General features: G+C 37.6%; 3 protein-coding genes across 8 annotated transcripts in view; 1 reads left to right on the top strand and 2 right to left on the bottom strand.

Annotated features, from left to right (window-relative positions):
* The window catches only part of LOC126367801 (dnaJ homolog subfamily C member 1), a 215,951-nt gene that overhangs the window by 77,154 nt on the left and 116,211 nt on the right, over positions 1–22,586 (top strand). The window lies entirely within an intron of this gene.
* Positions 250–13,916, bottom strand: LOC126367818 (tumor protein p63-regulated gene 1-like protein). Of its 4 annotated transcripts, none has more exons than XM_050011574.1 (6): positions 13,607–13,916; positions 12,841–13,054; positions 12,087–12,263; positions 10,680–10,808; positions 5,818–5,951; positions 250–5,203 (listed from the first exon to the last, which is right to left on the bottom strand). In XM_050011574.1, exons 1-6 carry the CDS (start codon positions 13,806–13,808, stop codon positions 5,001–5,003), a joined length of 1,059 nt encoding a protein of 352 aa, XP_049867531.1. In that variant the 5' UTR covers positions 13,809–13,916; the 3' UTR covers positions 250–5,000. The 4 variants fall into 4 exon arrangements, with proteins under 4 accessions (XP_049867531.1, XP_049867532.1, XP_049867533.1 ...); XM_050011575.1 differs by having other exon boundaries at positions 2,787–5,203; positions 12,841–13,051; XM_050011576.1 differs by having other exon boundaries at positions 2,787–5,203; positions 10,707–10,808.
* Positions 14,470–22,586, bottom strand: part of LOC126367815 (uncharacterized) — an 81,404-nt gene continuing 73,287 nt past the window's right edge. Inside the window, exons 4-11 of one of the 3 annotated variants that reach the window (XM_050011567.1) lie at positions 21,606–21,736; positions 20,764–20,873; positions 20,175–20,320; positions 19,138–19,345; positions 18,035–18,079; positions 17,905–17,952; positions 16,556–16,672; positions 14,470–15,567 (exon numbers count right to left, since the gene is read on the bottom strand). In XM_050011567.1, coding sequence (XP_049867524.1) covers positions 15,450–15,567; positions 16,556–16,672; positions 17,905–17,952; positions 18,035–18,079; positions 19,138–19,345; positions 20,175–20,320; positions 20,764–20,873; positions 21,606–21,736 — 923 coding nt within the window. In that variant the 3' untranslated portion in view covers positions 14,470–15,449. The remainder of the gene's footprint in view (positions 15,568–16,555; positions 16,673–17,904; positions 17,953–18,034; positions 18,080–19,137; positions 19,346–20,174; positions 20,321–20,763; positions 20,874–21,605; positions 21,737–22,586) is intronic. The other 2 variants (XM_050011569.1, XM_050011568.1) reach the window with 2 other exon arrangements.

Consider the following 22,586-nt stretch of genomic DNA (forward strand, 5'->3'; position numbering starts at 1 on the left):
CAACTTGATTGGACCCCAGATCTCTTATTTACTAAAGAAACCCTGTGCGATCTACCAAATACATACTTCTTGAAACCTTAAAACCGTGACGGAATAGCGATTGAAGAATTAAAGGTACAAGATGATGCATCCAGCAGTTCGTGATTACGTTGCGCAGTCTATATTATTTATTTGGCTTGCCTCGATCGACTGGACTAACAGTCGCAATCGACCATTAATTAGGTCACCCCAGGTTTAATGAAAACAAAGTTCCGATTAAAAATGTAATTTTTAATAAGTAATAATTTAATAGTTAAACGACAAGAGCAGAAGACTTCACGTAATATTATTATAACAAAGCAACATGCACCAATTCACATAATTATTTATATAAGTGCTAAATACATAATTGAACTGTTCCAAAAGTACATTATAGTGATTGCATCACAACGACATTTATTAGGTCCACATTTTAATACGTAGGCCTCGGATGTACTTTGGAAGTAATGAGTACCATTATTATTAAATAATAATTAACACACACAAACATCGATAGAAAAAATATAATTATACAACTATATCAAAACTAAGTTTATTACAGTGGCGGCCCTAGGGCGGTGCGAGTTGTGCCACCGCACCGGGCGCCAATATTTGGGGGGGGGGGGGGGGGAGGCAAAATCAGCCAAGACTGGTTCACCCTGGCCGCAAACTAATTTCATCGGGATAAAAACTCATACAGGCCGTGAACAACATTTTTAAAAGATTTAAACAGGTAAATTTTGTATTTTAAGGGGCTTAGGGGTGCCACTATGAGGTCTCGCACCACCTAAATAATTTGCTAGGGCCGCCACTGAGTTTATATAAAACAATATTATGCAAACACTTTTGGCTTCATCCTTATTTATTTTGTCTTTGATTTTATAACTTCAAACAATATAAAATAATTTAAATTAAATAAATACAAAAGCATAAATTACAACTAATAAATGTAAGCGAACAGTCACAGCCAGGTATAAAAGGTAACACATTAAAATGAGCACTGAAGTTTTAGTTTAGTTTCCTTTAAGAAATAAATTGTAATAGCATTAAGTAGTCATAATTCTAAAACTAGCTAATATTACATCTTTTTGTTACCAATTCCGTGTATTTTCAATTACTTCTTGCCATTTTATAAATAGGTCTAAGAACTTCATTTTATTTGAACTATCAGGCCGCGCGTTAGCTTTAGTTCGTCACTTGCGAACAAGGTTGCCATTTAATACAATTATTGAAAAAATAAAAGCGCTCTCTTAGCATTTTTTTTTGTCAATCAAAATTATCTGTACTGATTAATTGAAATGCCTCGTAAGTTCCCTTCAAGTACTAGATCCTATTGACTATTTTTTCCATCAACGTTATACCTATTATTTTCTACTAAAGTCCAAAATGTAGGGATTATCCAAATAACGATTTCAAATGACAACATTAATGTACAATACTGTATATTATGCAAAAGCTACATTTATTGTAAATAACGATATATATTATACTCTTTTTTAATACATAATTCACGCCCGTAGCCCCTATTAGAGTAGGCATAGCCACAAGCAATCTAATAAACACTTGCTGACACTTTTTGGGTAATTGTATCTTTTAAGATACTTACATAAAGTTCTCATTTCTCATCAAAAAAATCGAAACACTTTCGATTTGTTCAACAAACACGAGTTTAATCAAATTTATAATTTGAATTTGGAATAAAACCATGTCATTTATTTGTTATTCTTAATTTAATATTTTTCAGCGGGCTTAGCACCGTAAGCACGCGACTCTTTCTCGCCGCGACAGAGATTATCCGTCTCTTTCTGTGTCTGAAAGAGTGACGGGTGACATATGTCGAGGCGAGAAAGAGTCGTGCGTTTACGGTGCTAGGCCCGCTGATAATCCTTAAGAAACATAAACTTGCGAGGTGTTCCGATTTTTTTAAGGAGAAGTGTATTATTAACTGTTTTTTAGCAGGTTACTAGCCCATACTCGTACAAGTTTTCATTTTCATAGATATACCTTATAAATCGTAGCACTCGTCTCTTTCACACTAGACGTTGTGCTATATCTCTGTCCTGCTGTCATTCTAATTAACCATGCTACGTTAAATAGGGTATATATCCCTTATCCGACCTCTACCTTAGTATAAAATATTCCAAGTTTCCATTTCGACTCCCACCTACCATGCATTAAATGCTATTTTATCAAACTAAACAGTAGGTGTACAATTACATACATTGCTGTAATCAATTGGGTAGATGACCAGTAGGGCTAACAAGCGCAACGTGATAAACTTTGTCACGGTCGTTTTATCGATTCTGACGATATAATTGTCGTTTTGTCGATTGATGCTAATATGTGAACCCAAATAAGTCATGTCTTTCTGTCAAAATACGAACAAATTCACGTGGGACGCGTGTTAGGGAAAAAACTTATCGATATCGACAAAATTTATTGAATCGGTCGATAATTTTATCACGTTGCGCACGGTAGCATTACAAAGATACGATTGACCATGTTTGATGACGTCATGCTTTTGCGATTCCATTAAAATTCCATAGATATTACTCGTTTCTTAAAGCATTTCTACTCTTATTCCAAACATTTTTGAAAAGGTGACCATTTTTCTTTACTTTGTTAGTTTTCTCGAGACATTTTATCACAAATTATTATAAAATTAAATTTATATATATACATACATAAACTCACGTCTATTTCCCACCGGGGTAAGCAGACTATAGAATTCCATTTGCTTCTATCCTGACACTTCTCTAGCTTCCTCCACATTCATCAATCGCTTCAAAAAAAGTCTTTAAAAATTAAATTTAGAACGTAATATTTACTTAATATTTAGGTTAATGCCCAAACTTTAAACTAGTGACTGTCTTAAAATCTGTCTGGATTGCCGCTGGCATTACAATATTTTTTTTTTAATTTACTTAATTTCTCTCAGCAATCATCGCATTCCCGAATACACACGAATGCTAATTTCCATGTTCGTCAATTATTACATTTATGGTCTATCACAATTTGAATTCAGAACTTAGCACATACTTTATTGATATTATATTGATGATTGATTCTTGCATAAAACAACAACAAAGCACTTGGCACCGTATTCAAAATCTGATACACCACAAATCTAATAATTGAATTGAATCTAGTATCGGTCTCTGTGGTCCAGTGGTTGAGCGTTGGGCTCATGATCCGGAGGTCCTGGATTCGAATCGCGGTGGGGACCGGACCACTTTGTGATCCCTAGTTTGATAAGGACATTACAGGCTGATCACCTGATTGTCCGAAAAAAAAAGATGATCCGTGCTTCGGAATGCACGTTAAGCCGATGGTCCCGGTTACACTTACTGAAGTGAGTAATCGTTACATGAGCCATGTCAGAGGCTTTTGGCGGCTCAATAATAACCCTGACACCAGGGTTGCTGTGGTTGGCAATCCTCCTCACAACCCACAAGATAGAAGAATTGATGAACGGTGGAAATTAGCATTTGTTTGTTCGAAAATTACTTTGTATAAGAAAATAAAGCGCTGTACAGTCACGAGCATTAATATGTACACACTTTGGTACCATGTCACAATAACTTTTTTGACAAATTGAACTGTAAGTCTCACTAAATGTCAAATATGTTAATGCGACAGAGACCTAAAGTGGGTACATTATATTGCTCATGACTGTACCTACTTTCAATGTGTACAATGTTTTTCCCACATTCATTTAATGAATCAACGTTTCTACAACTCAATCTTATTCAAATGTAAGTACTATGATGAATACTGTTAATCTCACTTTTTTTTACATTTTTTACTCACAAGGCTTAGAGCATAAGATTCAAATTGATTATCTTATTTAATTACACTTTTAACGTGGAGTTACAAATGTCTTTTAACGTATATGTTTTTTTATTTATCGATCTTTTTTTCGGTGTAGTCGTTCCTAACAGATTTTTTTTTATTTAGGATTTCTGCCTGAAATTGTCTTGGCTTCCATAAAATTATATTTTTTTTATTACCCGTCCTTTTCCTTTTCGGCGGATAAGAAAGCGACAGGTACTACTTAAAATACAATTAGGGACGTCTGCTGTCACAGATATTAGATTTCTGAGGGTAGAGTATCCTAGGCCAAACATAAATTATGAAATTCTGATTACTAAATAAAGAGAGATCTAAAACAGACGAAAACATTTTATTTTTTTTATTTTTATATTTATGAATTTTTAAAAATAGAACGTTAAAATAGATTCCACATTTTATCACGTTTTTCTTTGACCTCACTGTGGTTTTTCATACAAATTCTATAGTAATTTAATGTTTTGCCCAATTTTTCGTTTAATTGGGCGCACACTTGCCACGTACAGTCATGAGTACTCATGAGTAATATCATGTATCCAGCTTAGAACCCTGTCGACTTACGGTTGAATTTGTCAAAAAAGTTAATGTGACATGGTATCATAGTGTATACATAATAATTAGGGGGGTTAAAATGTCCACATCGAAGCATTTCTTTGTATTACGCACTTACTTTTATATGCGCGAATGTCAAATAGCAATATTTCTTTTTTAGATGTATTGCTTTGATAATGGTATGGTATGGTTTGCTAATGTTATGGGCGATAGGCTGATCCCTTATCACCATAAGGTTCATCATATCCAGCTTACGACATCGTATCAACAGTGGCTGCAAGTTGTCTTTGATTACTTGTGGCTCTGCCCACCCCATTAGGGATAACGGGCGTGAGTTTATGTATGTATGTATGTGTATTGCTTTGATGTGGCCTTTTTGACCCCCCTAGTACTCGTGACCGTACCTCGTTAAGTCACTTTTATAACTATTTTCTTTTATTTTGGTGCAATAAAGTTTTGTATTTGTAAAAGGTAACTGATTTGACTAGTTGGAAACTTGCCTAATCAAAGTACATTTATAACCCCACGCAACATTTCAATATCCGTATGAATTGCCTATAATATCTAGGTCGTGGTTGCTATTAAAAGCTGAATTTTCCTCTGACCTTGAAGAAACCCATGCTTGTTTTGTTGTGCAGTAGCGAGGTGACACCAACATAGCTTTGTATGACGATTGGGGAGTGGTGTATACAGCAGGCGGATGAGGGCATCGCTTCGATAGCCCGCTGGATCTTCTGAGCGAAGATCTCCATGTCGAATGTTGCTCTTTCTTCTGCGTCGCCGTCTGGAAAGAAATTATAATACACATACATACATAAGATCACGCCAATCTCCCATTAGGGTAGGCAGGGACCACGGTATTCCAATTCCTACGATCCCGTCATACCGCTTTCGCTTGTTCCCCTCTCATCAGTCTTCATGCATGCTTACCGGTCTAACAACAATCCTAATGATACCAGGGGGGTAAAATGGCCACATCGAATCAATTCATCTAAGAAAGCAATGTTGCCATTTGACATTTGTTTGCATTGCGCACTTACTTTTATATGCGCAAATGTCAAATGGCAATATTGCTTTCTTAGATGAATTGCTTCGATGTGGCCATTTTAACCCCCCCAGTAAGTTTTTATTTCAGTACTCCCCTCCCAATATGACCCCTATGACGGAGAGATCCCTAGCCTTGTCCCGTTTTTGACAGGGTCCGCTTACATAACCTGAAATTTAACAAGACCAATTTTTCACAGAAGCGACTGCCTGTCTGACCATCCAACCCACGAAGGGAAAACCAGCCCAATACAGGTTAGGTCACATACCTCCGAACAGCGTGCACCACCTTTTTCACTTACGATCGGGTGAAATTGTGGTCAAACGCAAGCTTATGCTTAAAGAAATGAGTACCTTTATGCCAATAAATAGGATGTGAAGCGAAAGTGATGAAGGGTACGTCTTGGCTGAATGGGTTCCAGACTGTCTTCAGCGGCAGAGGCTCCCCCTTGTTCCACATCAGCCTGACACCCCGCAGGTTGCGCTCTCTGGAATCACCAATGTCATTGTTTATAGTAATGAGATAGTTATTTCATATTATACAGAAGCAGTTGAAAATATTTTAAAAGAAATTGCGAACGATTACGATGCGCAGGCGGTTAGTTTTTCTTATATAGCTTTTTTTCAGGATTGATTACCTAAGATGTTAATATATAATGTAGCTGCTAAATATAATGCCTAAGAACTATCTAAATATTTAAATGTTGGTGTTTTTGGAAAAGTGTTGCATTTAGAAATTGATTTAGCCCTATATCGTGTGGGTTGTGAAGTGCATGCCCAACCTCATCAACCCTGTTGTCAGTGAAATTTTCCGTCGCAAAAGTATGGAACTGAAAATAATTAAAAAAAACAAAAGCTTTCATGAATTTTCCGACAGGAAATTCCACTTGATATCAACTCAGAATCATAGTCTGATCATCCCCTTCAGTATTCGTTACGATGTCATTAACACCCTGCATTTAAATGGTGTACTCACATACCCGCAATATGTGAGGATCTTTCCCAACAAGATTGGTTATATAAGCCGCATGCGAGCACATGAACGTTAGAGTTGAAGCAATGCCGTAACCGAATCCGGCTGGATCTCATCAGGTACCATTTTATTTAGGACTAATTTATGGAAATTGGATAATGATCGCAATCGTTCGCAATGACTAGCAACAACGCTGAAACAAAACTACATTCTATAATCAACATTGCTACTATAAAGTGTGCAAACTCTGCGAAAAGTAATAAAAATGGCAATAATTTTGTTCTACAACTACCCACGATAATGCAAAACTGATACCTACGTGTAGATGGCAAACATAATATTTGCTCTTATAACACGAGTATTATTCTTGCTGTATTAAACATTGGAACGCCCGCAATGGAGCAGCGTGGTGGAGTATGCTCCATACCCCCTCCGGTTGATTGAGAGGTCTGTGCCCAGCAGTGGGACGCATATATAAGCTATTTATAAGCTATTTATTTTTATAACTGTTGGTTTTCCTTAAATAAAATAAATAAATAAATAATAAAAAGCTGAAGCGTGGATTCTATGTTCATTTTGCGATAGATGTTCCTCTGAATACCCCAATTGGCATATAGTCGTGAGCTTTTAAAATGTTATGTTATTCAACATTACTTGTGAAAGTTTGTCAATTTTACAACATTGGTTCAAACGAGCCTTATGTATAACACCTAATTTTACTTGTAGCATAACATAACATAAACAAAGCTGCAAAGTCCACACCAAACAAAGGTCTCACGAAGTGATTTCGCCATGTTCCCATTAGGAATCGAACCCGGACCTCCGCCTAACGCTCTAACCACTAGCCCACGGAGGTTGTGTTGTTTATTTAAAACAAATAAGTAAGCCATTCAATTTGTAACAATGTTTATGCGGATTATAGATAAGAGAATAACCCAAAAAACATTCAAAATATTAAATAATTAATGCAGTATTAAATAATGACGGGAAACGAAAAGATAAGTCTAGATTCTGTGAATTCAATGACCCGAATCAGCTATCTATGCAAATAGGTCCTAAAATATGAAAATTTAAATTACTACACCAACCACTGATAACACGGAATTTTTGTTACTATGCCGAATGTAATGTTATGTCACATACAATACATCCATACTCACGCCCTAATGGGGCAGAGCCACAAGGAAGCAACTAGCAGCCAAAAGTGACTGCGATAACAGTCTTGCATTAACATATCAGGAACGAATCCAGATTTGGGGGGGGGGGGGGGGTAAAAAAGAAAGGAAAACATGAAACAGTAGGACTAGGGCCCTGTGCTGGGAGGTTTTCTGGCCACGTCTTTCCCTCAGCGTTCCAGATTCCGATGTGATAGTAGTTTTACAGCTAGTTACATAATATGTAATTTAATTTTTTGACGTTCAAAAAGCGCTAATTTTGTAAGATAATTTTGAAAAATATTTTTTTTTTGTTTTTTTTTTTAATTTTGGGGTGTCACCAGGTCGCAGACAATCTGTCTGATTGCAGTGGCCACCCATAACCCAACCTGTCGCCCAGGCCCTCCCCCCCTGGATCGGCATTAACTACTTGGTATATTGCTGCTTTTTAGATGAATTCCATCTATTAACCCCCCGATGTACTAACAAACCACTTATAAGACTAATGAATGATTGATATACTACGTCGAATGTACACAAGTTGTTAGACCAAATGAGAGTTAGCAAATCAATGCGATCAATCCAAAAGATTAGTGTATAAGAAGCAACCTAAAGAAGCGTGATTTTTGAAAAAAAAAAGAAGAAACGTGCTGTTGTTTTTGTACAATAGGTGCATTGAATAATTAGGTAGTACTCCAACTGTACATATAAGCATACAATAAAGAATAATCTTCTATCGTGTGGGTTGTGAGGTACCTATCTCATCAACCCTGGATGTCAAGGTAAATTATTGAGCTGACAAAGGCCCTTGACATGGCTCTAAATAAAATAAAGAATAATAAAGAACGGTAACTCTGCGCCCCGCACCAATTCGTATCGGGCGCCGATCTCACCCCTCTGGGTCTAGTGGACATATTAGCCTTAAATGGCCGTAAGCCACTAAGGAGAGCCCGCTTCTCGCTTGCACGTACACCACATTCTAGTCCACATTCTAGTCAATTTATTATTTATTGTAGGTTTGCCTCAGATAGAAACGCTTAAAAGTAAACGTGTGTTAACCCGGTCTTCTTATCGTGTAGGTTGTGAGGTGGAATACCAACCTCATCAACCCTGGTGTCAGGGTTATTATTGAGCCGCCAAAGGCCCTTAACATAACTCGTGTAACGACTACATACTTACATCAGGTAGTAGTAACCGGGACCAACGGCTTAACGTGCCTTCCGAAGCACGGATCATCTTTCTTTTGGACAATCAGGTGACCAGCCTGAAATGTCCTAACTAAACTAGGGAATAATGCCGGTAACTTCAAGCTTCAAGTACACCCCGGACACTTCATACAAAACACCTACTTTTACACAGACACCACACATTGACGTTACCGTACACGCGCATTTGTGTGTGTGTGACGTCTGACGACATGCGATTGAAGACTAAAGTAAGACCGAAGGGGTGGGGTAAACCTAGCTCAGCAACTGGTGGGGACCGGAGAGTGGCCGTTCTATACTTCTATTTCTTATTCTATGCTTACTCGTTTGGTGACATATGGTAAGAATAAGATTTTGTGATTTAAGTTTCATTAAAAGTACTGGAGGTACATATCCTGTATGTTATTATTAGCGAAGATATCTAGCCTACTCAAAGTAGGTGTTTAAGTGTTTAAAAGTTTTCAGAAATAGGTATTACCTGTTTATATTAATAGGCAAAGCAAACACTATAGCACCAAGCAGTTTTGTTTTTTGAAAAAGTAAAATTGTTGATATATACATATTTTTTTCTCTTGTATGTTTTGCTGCAATCCGCGATATATATTTTTTTTTATATAAAAAAGATGCGTTTATTTTATGCATGCTTGCGTTCCTCTGTTTTGAAGCCAATTCCAATTTTGAGCCACTCACAAAACAACATTAACCAGACTTAGTTGGGTAGTTTCCTAGGTCAAAGATAAATTATGAAATTCTGGGGGGGTTAAAAAGACCACATCCAAGCAATTCTTCTAAAAAAGGAATACTATTATTTGACATTTGTTTGCTTTGCTCACTTACTTTTATATAATACAGGGTGTTAGTGACATCGTAACGAAAACTTTGAGGGATGATTCAGGCCATGATTCTTAGTTCATATCAAGTGGAATTTTCCGTCGCAAAAGTATGGACCGGAAAATAATTTAAAAAACATAAAAAAAAAACAAATTTTCCGACAGGAAATTCCACTTGTGTCACTAACACCCATACCTACTTGTATGGCTACCTGTATGTACTGGTAAGAGGTGTAAGTGACATCGTAACGAATACTGAGGGGGCTGATTTAGCTCATTATTCTGAGTTAATATCAAGTGGAATTTTCCATCGCAAAAGTATAGAATTGAAAATAATTTAAAAAAACTAAAAAAATAACATGAATTTTGCGACGGAAAATTCCACTTGATATTAACTCAGAATCATGCTCTGAATCATCCCCCTCAGTATTCGTTACGGTGTCACTAACACCCTGTATATATGTTTTGCTGCAATCCGCGGTGTATATAAAAAAGATACGTTATTTTTATGCATGCTTGCGTTCCTCTGTTTTGAAGCCAATTCCAATTTAGAGCCACTCACAAAACAAAATTTTTTGGGTAGTTTCCTAGGTCAAAGATAAATTATGAAATTCTGGGCGGGTTCAAAAGACCACATCCAAGCAATTCTTCTAAAAAAGGAATACTATTATTTGACATTTGTTTGTTTTGCGCTCTTACTTTTATATATATGCGCAAATGTGAAATTGCAATATTGCTTGTTTTGATGAATTGCTTCGATGTGGCCATTTTAACCCCTCTGATTTTACTAAATAAAGATCTTAAGGTGACAAAAAGCGTTTTGTTTTTCTATTTAACTTATATATAAATTTTGTCACGATTCTCTATGACGTCACAGGTGGGTATTTCATACAAATTCCATAGTAGTTTCGTGTTTTGAAGCAACCGATTTGACTAGTTGGAAACTACCCTATTCTCGATCGATCATCGCCAAATGAAAAAGAAAAGCAATAAAGTAGGTAAGTACAATGTGTCATACAAAACATGAGAGCGTGTCTACGGCAACAGAAAGTACCTAGGTTGAAAATACTTGGGATCGAACAGTTTAGAGTGTTCGTCGGAGTTGCTAGGCCGCCGGCACAGGCGGTCTATAACGACGTCTTTCACCACGGTCGTGACGCCTGTCGCTATGCCGTTGAGTCGGCTATAAAGGCACAAGGGTGTTACCATTAGATAGATATATATCCTTTATTTTGTAATAACATAAGGAACATTTTTCTCTTCATTACGTACATAAAATCAGAATAAGATACGCAATATTTTATTGTCGTTTTCTTTTTTGTACATAAAATTTATTAAAGTTAATAGATAAAGGGAATTAATTATGACCATGTAATGTAATATACAGGCAATTCAAACCACCACCAGTCTGTGAAAACTGCTTTTAAACCTTGTTAGAAAGCATATTTTGTATCTTCTTCTGGTGTCAGGGTTACTATTGAGCCGCCAAAGGCCCCTGAGATGATTTATGTAACGACTTCGTACTAACATTAGTAAGTAGCATTATTTTGTATGTACAATGGCTTGGTAGCTTCAAAAGTCTCATATTATTAGAATCGAAATCTGTATTACTTTGTTATGCTGTCGAAGAAGTACGAATTGTGACGTAACCGAAGACCCTATTTCATTACGCGACTGATCGGGCACGAGGCGTCGGGATCGAGCTGTGTAAATAATACATCGGGTGAGCGGGGCCATGACTTCTTTTTCTTAAGCTGGGGTCTGTGCAGGTATTATTTCACGCACTGTATCACTGCGACCTGTAAGATCTGTTGTGATCGCTGCTTCATGCTACAAAAACTCCTAAACCCTACTCTATCTATTCAAATTCAAAAATATCTTTATTCAATAGGTAACATAGTTACACTTTGAATTGTCAATTTTTACATAACGAACGTCTCATCCGCCTAAAACTATTTCAGCTTCTCACAACCTGTTTAGCCGAGGAAAAGAAGCTGCAAGAAAAACCTCGGCACAGGGCCCTAGACGTTCTTTCTTATATTATAGTGAAATGCTTGTTTATGCGTTTGAGGGCCTCTGGAGTCGTTAGTATCCTACAAAGACCACACAGCTCATCATGAATTCACCGAACGTTTCATTTACCTACGCGACTCATCGTGCCTGATCAATCGCGTAATGTATTATCGCCTTAAGCCAAAAAAACCGTCGGCTTAGGCGAATTTTTTAGTAGATAGCCTATTAGAAATAGAGATGATCCGTCTCCGTACTCCATACGGACATCTATCTATTTACGTGTTCGTTAACGAAATTAACAGACTTAGTTGTAAAACTCTTGAGTTTATAATATTTAAGTAAAATTGCATTACATAGTCGAATTAGGATTGCCTGTAATGACTATGTAAATTATAAATAAATAATAATGATAAAAATCCCTACGATTATTATAAACATTGCCACTTACGGTACTAAAGAAGATGGTGGGTACACCATTTCCCCAATAACAATGGTGTCCAAGTCGTCGAGGTATGTTTTCTTGAAGTCCAGCTGCTTCATGGCAATGAAGTCGTACTTGATAGTCATTACCAGGCGCGACGTCAGGAGAACGATGCGTTCCTTCTCATTGTCCCATAGCGTTATTCTAGTTTTTAAATAAATGGAAAAATGCTTAGTATTTTTTAATTACTTCTATGCTGTTCTGGGAGTTAACAAAAACATAGAACACGTAGCTGCTTGTCTTCCCGTGCAGTTCGTAAAATCCGACAGAGGGATTGTGTCCTTTCTTACATGAATATGTAATGATGATAATGGACTGAAGTTATGAGTGATATACAGATTGTTCTGTCCCCATAGGGTTCGTCATATACATCTTAGGACATTGTATCAACAGTGGCTACACTTGCAAGTAATCATAGACAACTTTGTCTATGATTACTTTTGGCTCTGCCTACCCCATCAGGGATTATGGGCGTGAGTTTATGTATGTATGTATTATTTTTATATTGGTAAGAGGTATATCTAAGGTCTTCAGTTTGTAAGGTTTGGCAAACAGGCCATAAGTGTGGTGCTCATACAAAGTTACTGAAACTGCTTTCTTAGCGTGCCTGCCAGATTTTTACGGAGCATTAAGAAGTCAGACAAATCTTCTCTAAATAAAGTCTCAAAATCAATTAAACTAAGTACAAGAATACAAATTACAAATATATTTTAATACTTACTCTGTTAACAGCCAGGATCCTAAATATTCACCGTCCTCAGGAAACAGCAAAACAGTGATGCATTCTTGGATAGCAGCTTCTACAACCCCTTTGCGGAACGTGAAGAAGTCCTGAATGTTCTCCCGGTTGAAGGGCACATCATATCGAGGGTACACAGGCTGTGACTCCAACGGGGCTGCTGATGCATTCGCTTGCTCTTCTGTTCTTGCATCTGCTGAGATGTGTCGACATAATCAGTAAAGTAATATTATTAATTGACAAGGAAAAAAACCCTAGTTTCATAAGAATAAAAATTTATTGTATTTAAAAATGTGCCGAAAATGGCAATAATTTTATGACCAAATTTTTCTCCAATAACTTTCCCTTTTGCTTCTCAAAGAAAAGCATTCATACATATTATATGAACACAAGAAATAAATAGGCTTTATAAAGGTTATATACTAGATTGCTCAGATTTTTAAAAATTAATCATGAAAGCGAAATTTCATAGAAAAAAATTGCGAACGTTTTTTTATCATGAAAGCACTAGTGTTAAATGCTGTTTTATCGCATGTTTGGTCATAACCAGAAGTGATAATAAAATGACCATTATCACTGCTAATTGCCTGTTTAAACTCATGATTTTAAGGTATTTTTTTATGTACGTGTATACATATGTTTAGTTTTATATCAAAAAGTAAGAAAACAATAATATTTAATGGGCCGATAAATCATAACGCGCCATTGCTGTGTACATGTACTAGAATGGAAAAATTGTGTTATTCACCTGTAAAGGATGACGTAGATGAGGACAAGGAGTCAGCACCAGACAAAACCGATGGATGGGAATTCGGTTTCAGCTTATTCTTATTAGAATTCACTGCTGCGTTATTCTGCGTGTTATCCGAATTTTCCATCGCAGCGTTGTCCGTTGATAGCTGCAAAGTACCCCCGCGGAATTCCAAATCCTCGTCCAGCATTTCGCTCATGATTAGTCCTCAATGTATTCCTTGTTTACTTCGTATTTTCCGCAGTTTTATCTCGGGTAAATAATTCAATAATCGACCGATAACGATAACTACAAAATGTCAGTCGCAAATGTCAATGTCAAAAGGAGCTGTTTTATTTTCGCACTATCGGAGGAGAAACAGTGCTAACATTTGTATAGCCTTATCTCGTTCTAAAGTAGTGGCGTATTCTTTAAAACCAATTTAAAACCGTTTATAACAGCGGCATACTGTAGCAATATCAAAACACAATCCAAATGATTTTGAAATATCAAAACGTGTTTAAAAGCGGGAGATTTCAAATTAAAGTAAAAAAGTTCTGTACAATGAATGTAAAACTATAGAATGTAATTAACGGCTTTGTAACTGGTTAATACCAGTAAAAAAAAACTTGATGAATTGACATAAAATGTAGAAAAATAATAATTAAAAAATAAAGCAAATGGCTATTTAAACAATTTCTAGTTTTTTTCAGCCATGAATTGTAAATCTTAAATAGTTACGTATTTCATTTATTTGATATTCAGTTTTGATACATGTTGCGCGGAAATAAGTCTATGGCTGTAGAAGTAGGCTAGGTAATAAAAGAAACGCAACTTTCCTATGTTATCCAATATTATTATATTTTATTAAAAAATCCTATACATTTTGAAATAGACTATTCGTGGCACTCATTGAAATTATTTATTTATGACAAAATACGATGGTAATTATCTAACTAAAAAATGTCTCCTTACATCTTTAATTTTCTTTCCATATTTTTATTTCTTATTAACTACAAGGTAACAATATTATACATTTATATATTTTATAATAATTATAATTCTTATCTGTACACTGTACAGCTTTTATAAAATAAAAATAAATCGAAATATACAATGAAATACTTATAGTAAGTGCTGTAAAATTACAAAATAATGAAAAAATATAGTTTACAATAAAAATAGTTTCACATTTATAAATATATCTGTTCGTAGATTTCCACTTTTGAAATACTTTGATCCAAAAGTGACGAACTACTAAACGAGAGAAAGAAAAGATTATTTTCTAAGTCCAGTTCAACGAAATCCAAAACAGTGGCGGGAATCAATTGCTCCAATTTGAAAAGCATGCTAACTTTCTAAAATCTGTTTATAGGGCAGGCGAAATAACACTAGCACTTATTTATTATGTTAGCGTCGAAAGAAGACGGTGAGTGTCGCCCTTAGGTTCTTTAATGTTAATCCTACTACCTCGAACCACGTGCTTAACAACGCTTTGATACTCCGTTAAATACCTTATATAGCTTGAGTCAGTTGACAGCGGAATAAAAAGAATAATATACAAGTCTACCAGTGCAAAAAAGGTGTAGCACACCCAAATAATTCCGCCCATATAACATAGATGGCGTATCGACGTCTAGAACGCGCTAACGAAGTTTTCACAGAGACTTGAATTGAAAATTGTTGTGATAGCTGTCAAATTAATCAAGCTATATTTAAAGTAGTGTAATGGAGTGTCCATTGATTTTTATTTGGAAGTAGTGAAGGCCTACTATATCTAAATCACGTAAAAAGGTAATAGTTTTGCAAAGGTCTTTGTCCTTTCTTCCGCCTGCCCTAGGGTGATCTTTAGACATGGGTTTTAGTAGCAGCGACATCTGTTCTTGGGGCAGTGTGGTGGATACACGATGCATTGGTCCATGCAGTAGACGTCTGCGCCATCACGACCCTCGAGCTCGCCGATTGCATCACAGGTTTGCCTGGAATTTAAAAAATAAGTACATAAAAATCGTTGCCAAAAAAGTTACTCAGGTTTGAATTGAAGTCACACTTCAGCCGGACAATCCATACAAAAATCTCATTCTGACCGTGTGCCGCTTTACCGCGTAAGTGCGACCGAGACAGACATTCCGCATGCGCTCTCGTTTATTTCTTAGCGGCTTATGGTTTATTGCCATTTAGACTAAAGTAAGACCTTCCCTTCTGACACTACGATATACCTACGTCACGCGTAGGGAATGCAATCCCGATCTCGCGGGACCCCGATTTTTAATTTTTCAGGATCAATCCCAAATCATACATAACGAGATCCCATTCGAGATTGAGGGATATTAAGCGATCTAACAGCCTCCGTGGTCTAGTGGTTAGAGCGTTAGGCTCCCGATCTGGAGGTCTGGGTTCGATTCCCTATGGGGACATTGTCGAAATCACTTTGTGAGACTGTCCTTTGTTTGGTAAGGACTTTTCAGGCTTGAATCACCTGATTGCCCGAAAAAGTAAGATGATTTCGTGCTTCGGAGGGCACGTTAAGCCGTTGGTCCCGGCTATTAGCCGTAAAAACACCTCCACCAACCCGCAGTGGAGCAGCGTGGTGGAATATGCTCCATACCCCCTCCGGTTGATTGAGGGGAGGCCTGTGCCCAGCAGTGGGACGTATATAGGCTGTTTATGTAGGCGATCTTTCAACATTTTGTTTTGATTATGCTGATTTCCAAAGAAAATTTAATTATTTAGTTAGTAATATTGAAGAGTAAAAGGTTTTTGTTTTCTTTCAAAAAATAAATTGACTTTTAAGTAACCTCACTATCACAATAAACAAGCAGTTTTAAGCGTTTTCAACCATCCTGACTTTGCATCTTTTTATGAACTAAGTAGACGAGGTCCTGAAAATTGGAATCGCCCTGGTTTCTCTTCAAAATGTGTTAACTCTTTTGCCTTTTAGAAAAAGATGAAGAATAAGATACGTACGGACAATGACACAGGGCCTCGGGGCAGTTAGGAGGGTAGCGCAGACAGTTGGTCTGACACCAGCTCAGCATGCCAGGGATCACACGGAACGCATCCGAAGGCACGCACACCTGGTCCCTGCAATCGTACCAAATTATAATGTTACTTCAAACCTAAATGGTCCTAAAGATAATTTGGTTATTTACAGTCTTAGAACAAAAATACTTAAAGGAAATTTAGAATGACCAAAAAATCATTCGAATTATTCAGTCAATGTTTACTCGAATAGCGCATTTATCACTCAAATGATTAATTTTCATTCCATTTAAGTTACTTATGAAATCATTCGAATAATAAATTCGATTGTTAACTTTTAGAACAATTGCACCTTAACTACTCGAATGTTGTTTATATACTTAGAAGTAGGTTTCCTTCACCGAAACCCTTGACAAAATAATAAAAAAGAAGATAAGGTTGCGTTTTCATTGACGCAGAGCTGGGCGGAGAGGAACGGAGATGAGCAGGAATCGACCAATCATCGCGAGGGAGAGTGACAGTTCGTCTTCGCTTTTCGCTCTCTCGAACGCTGTGATTGGTCAAATCCGCACATCTCCGCTCTTCTCCGCCCATCTCCGCGTCAGTGGAAATCCGGCCTTAGTATTACTTAATCTGTACAAATGGTTTAAATACTGGAAGTATGAACAAAGAGGATTTAGGACGTAATATACAATAAACAGAGATGATTAGAACACTTAGCAAAATAGATTAAAGGATATCCCAGAACACAAAGTTCAGGACGATACAGTTACATTGTTAGTCACAACACGAAGACTGTACAATATTATAATAACACAGCTTATACTAAACTGTGCATTAGACGGACGAATGAGAGACTTTCCAATCGACGTTCCCCAAACACACGATAGATGGCGTTGTTCACTTTTAACGTGATAATTACCTATTTTCTCATTGCTGGGGTACATAATTATTCAAAAATGTAATGTAATGGCAGAAGCATATATATAAAACTAATTGTGGCTTGATATTTGGATCACATTATGTATATAATGATGTTGCTACCTACATTGCTTCTTTTTATTTTGATTAGAATAATAATGGGTGGAAGTTGTAATTGTACCTTGGCGTAATAAAAAGGGTCATCATCTACACCCAAAAACGAAGATAAAAGATGCATATGCCTGTTCCATGAAATTATAAGTTTAAAAGAAAGAAACTTAACAACGCCATCTATCGTGTTTGTGGGGAACGCTGACTGGAAAGTACCTACCTCATTAATGGAAATTATTTACAAAAACGACACACCAACGCATGCCAGGCAAAACCAGCATTCCAAAACGTCTAAATTATACCTAATAATTTGTGGAACTATTTCCTCGTCACTCTCTGATATATCGTTGCTGAAAGAAAAGTGATTGTATAATACAGTGCACATAATATAATAATATAAAATAATATACATAATCTTTGACTTAATGTTACCTAATGACGCGCAAAGGCGATCTCTCGAAGTCCCTGTGTTCACTTCTGTAATATTAAGCGGATGAGAACATTGCTACATTCAAACAACATAACAACAAATTATATACATATTAGGTACGTTACAGGTGCAATATCTACGGTGTATTATCAAAATATAGTGTGTTATAAACAATAATTATGAATTATGATATAATAAGTAAATAAAGTTGACAATAAAAAAATTGCCTCTTATTTTCTTTCCCGCCTTAAATTGGGGACTTTTCGACACTAAACTGTTTAGTTTACTTTATTTATAAGAATATATTTATTTTATACACTTTTATTTATTTTTTTATAAATTTGAAGAGTTTAAAATCAAGGTAAAACTATCTATTTATTTGCTCGCTAAACTGCATACCGAAAGGTGGCAGAAAGTGATCGCTCCTAGCGATAAAGCCTTTGCCCCGCTTAGAATATTTTTTCCTGTAAACGGCTTATAAATGCGTGAAAACGGATAATGTGTGTGAAAGGTCTGACAGAGAAGGATGGAAGAGGAATACATGTTGTGCAGACCACACCTAGAGTGGGATAAGAGCAGCAGGGTGATGATGATGATGTTTGTGAATGTGAGGGAAATGTGTTTTTATTACTTACTTAAGTAGTAATATTATCTGAGGAGCTCGGTGGCGCAGCGGTAAGCAACTTTCCCAAAGGCCGGTCATAGGATGGGTGAACACAAAAAAAAAGTTTTCATCTCGAGCTCCTCCGTGCTTCGGAAGGCACGTTAAGCCGTTGGTCCCAGCTGCATTAGCAGTCGTTAATAACCACTAATCCGCACTGGGCCCGCGTGGTGGTTTAAGGCCCGATCTCCCTATCCATCCACAGGGAAGGCCCGTGCTCCAGCAGTGATGACGTTAATGGGCTATACTGAACGGTGGGCACGCATTGGGTGCCTCATGACGGGTACAGGCTTCTTGGTAGACCTCGGAAGAGATGGCGCGACGACTTGGACGCTTGCCTGAGGGACTGGCCGGAGTACGCACAGGACCGTGAAAAATGGAAAGAGGAAGGGGAGGCTTTTGCTCAGCAGTGGGATCTTGTAGATTAGATTATAAAAACCTTACCTGACTACAAGAGGGTACACATTCTGCGGCCTACTCAAGTCCCTGTAGTATAACAGGAAGGGGTTGTCCCGCCGCAGGTCGCCAGCGAAGGCCGGCGGTAGACCACCAGTGCTAGTCACCACGCTCACATCAGCGCAGTTTCTGAACGTCTCCGACCGCCCACAGCCGACCGCTTCTGTGCCATTGGCGCAGATACCCCACATGTTTCCTGAAAAATAAGTTTTAATTGAGTCACACTGTGTAGAATGCCTCACTCAGTTCCATAAAAATAAATATTTGATAAAAATTAAAGTAATTATGGCAAATTCATAGCCAAATATTTATTGCACACCATTATGTTAATACCACGGTGGTATAGTGGTAACATGTGGTATGGCTTGACGAAAGAATACTATTCCGACTTGATTTAACATTCTTACTACTAAAGTAAGTCTACTTTAGCCATAGAGATGACCAATCATCTCGCGAAAACAAACACTTCAGAACCCCGATACCGACCCCGCCGGCATGGTTGACGACTTCCCTCCTTTAGCGCATATATCGCTATCGGCACACGAGGTTCGATTAATTCTTTCCGTATAAACATCTCAGCCTACGCCCTGAGACGAGGTTTACACCCAATTGCAAGCACCTTCTGTCGTCTTAATTTTTACCGGGTAAGAGCCCTTAGCACTCCCCATTAGTCAAGCCAAGTCGTTAATGCTGTTACGTCAAATCTAGAATCACCATTATCTCCCTAGCGTTATCCCGATTTTCCCGGAATCTGCTTACCTATCCTAAAGATTTGACAGGTCTGCTCTTTTACAGAAGCGACTGCCTGTCTGACCTTCCAATTCGGGAAGGAAAAACCAGCCCAATGTACTTGGTCACATACCTCTGAAAGCATTCCTTGAGAATGTGGGTTACCTTACAATGTTTTCTTCAACGTTGAGCACGTGATAATCATAAAGTGACGTCAAAAGAACTCCATTGTCGAAGAATCTTGTTTGCGACTTGGATTAGGCTCCTGGTGACGGAATCAACACAATCCAACTTACCAGTATAGTAAGTCCATTGCAGCACGCACTGGGTGCAGGTGACGTAGGGGGGTAACCGTACCCGATACCGGAAGATCTCCTTCTTAGCCGTGTCCAGGGGGATGAGGAACCTGTCTTCTCTGGTGCCTGTGATGTACAGGGGGTACCTGAAATTGTGAACATTTTCAAATATAGAATGATGAGAACATCTGAAGGCGATATCCCGATTCAAATTGTCATATTGTCAATAGAACAACCAGCACAGCGGGCTTAGCACCGTGAGCGCGCGACTCTTTCTCACCTCGACATACGTCACCCGTCACTCTCTCACAGTACTGCACAGAAAGAGACAGACGATCTCTGTCGCGGCGAGAAAGAGTCGCGTGCTTACGGTGCTAGGCCCGCAGGTCCTTGTTGCTATACCAACATACAACTATCATCCTATGTTGATATTATACCTACAGTTTTTTTAAAAAAAGAAAGCCCTTTGAAAACCGTTTAGTATAATTACCGATTTTGAGTTTAAATGCGAAGAAAGAATTTGGAATTTGACCACCTAAGCAGCAACAATAACTAAGAAGTATTTTAAGTTTTTTAATGGTGTAAGTACCTATCGAAGCATTCCTGTGTGGCTTCTTGGTTCGGGTTGTTGTTTGGACAGAGCTTCATCACGAAGGTTCCCAGGTGGTTCGCCGTCAACTCCACTTCAATCTCGATTTCCTGAAAATGAGTAAGTAAGTAATTAAATAAAGAGTCAAACCTAAGCACAAGCAAGAGAAGTGTGTCGGGATCGAAGCAAATGGAATTCCATAGCTTCTGCTTGCCCCGGTGGGAAATAGGCGTGAGTTTATGTTTGTACTTGCACAAAATCTACCTACTTATCTGCTTTTAACACGAAAATAATGAGTTGGTTTGAAAAAAAAACAGATATTGTTTAGATGCTTCAATATTTGAGGTTGACCTCAAAAGAGACCGAGTTCAACGTCCTTCGAATAGACTGCTTGAATTTCGCACAGAATCGAAACATAATTATGAAAGTTCAAGGGTACCTACCTACTTCGAAGATCATACATAGGACCTAAGATAAAATCCCTTGCAATGCCTTACATTTACTTACATTCGTTTTTATTCTGCTAAGCATCGCGTTAACGATTACTCAGATGCAATTTGGCTAGCCAAGACCCTAGACCCTAACGTGCCTTCCGTGCTTCGGAAGGCACGTTAAGCCGTTGGTCCCGGCTATTAGCCGTAAAAACACCTCCACCAAACCGGAGTGGAGCAGCGTGGTGGAGTATGCTCTATACCCCCTCCGGTTGATTGAGGGGAGGCCTGTGCCCAGCAGTGGGACGTAGATAGGCTGTTCATGTATGTATGTTATGTATGTGAGACCCTAGAAAAGGTTAAATAATATGTTGCGTATTGTCATAATGATAATGAGTAATGGCTACCAACCTGACCTACGCTGTAGTGCTTGGTGATGATGCCCTTGCCATACATGCCGCCGGCCTCATGCGGCCGTGGCTCGGACAAGTGGTGCGCGTCGCCGCACACGCCGCAGCGGCCTTCGTTCTGCTCCCACTGGACTGAACAGACACTCCGTCAGATACACTATCTATCTAAGTGTGTGTAATTTAAAAAATAAGTTTATTTATTTTATTAGATTTAATTTAGCAGGGACCTATTTCTTATTTCTTGTAATTTATTAACCATGTCTTAGTGAGACTCTGATCCTTTTGCAATTTTGCAGGACATTGCATTAATACCAGTGTCATTTAAGGGTTAATAATAAAGAGCAGACCTGTCTAATCTTTAGGATAGGTAAGCGGATTCCGGGAAAAACGAGATAACGCTAGGGAGATAATGGTGACTAATACCTAATACATAATTCGTATCAAGGTGTTAATGACATCGTAACGAATACTGAGGGGGATGATTCAGACCGTGATTCTGAGTTAATATAAAATAAATAAAAAAAAAAATATTCTTTATTTCACAAATTTTAGTTAAGTACATCGTGGCCGAGACCTCCCATTAAGTAATCCTAGGATACTTTCTTAAATATCAAGTGGAATTTTCCGTCGCAAAATTCATGTTTCTTTTTGAATTTTTTATATAGTACGTATTGTGGGTATGATAGATGCCAAAGTTTTTCTTATCTAACAAAAACACACTTAGTCACACAGTTTGGTTCAAAATTAATACTATTAAATTATCATCATACTCAATATAACAAAGAAATAGGTAAGTAGTTGATTCATTGACCCTACATCCTTATATAATCGCTTGCTAATAATCATCATACTGTAATCTGCGCTGTTTTTTTATCAAGTATTGTATTAATATCTTTTGAATCTATCTAATAGTTGTAAGTTCAGTAAACTTAAAGGTAGTTATTTCGGTACATTGCCTTCGCGCATCATTAGCCGAATAATG

This window comes from Pectinophora gossypiella, chromosome 6 (assembly GCF_024362695.1).
Source record: "Pectinophora gossypiella chromosome 6, ilPecGoss1.1, whole genome shotgun sequence".
NCBI classification, from domain to species: Eukaryota; Metazoa; Arthropoda; class Insecta; order Lepidoptera; family Gelechiidae; genus Pectinophora; species Pectinophora gossypiella.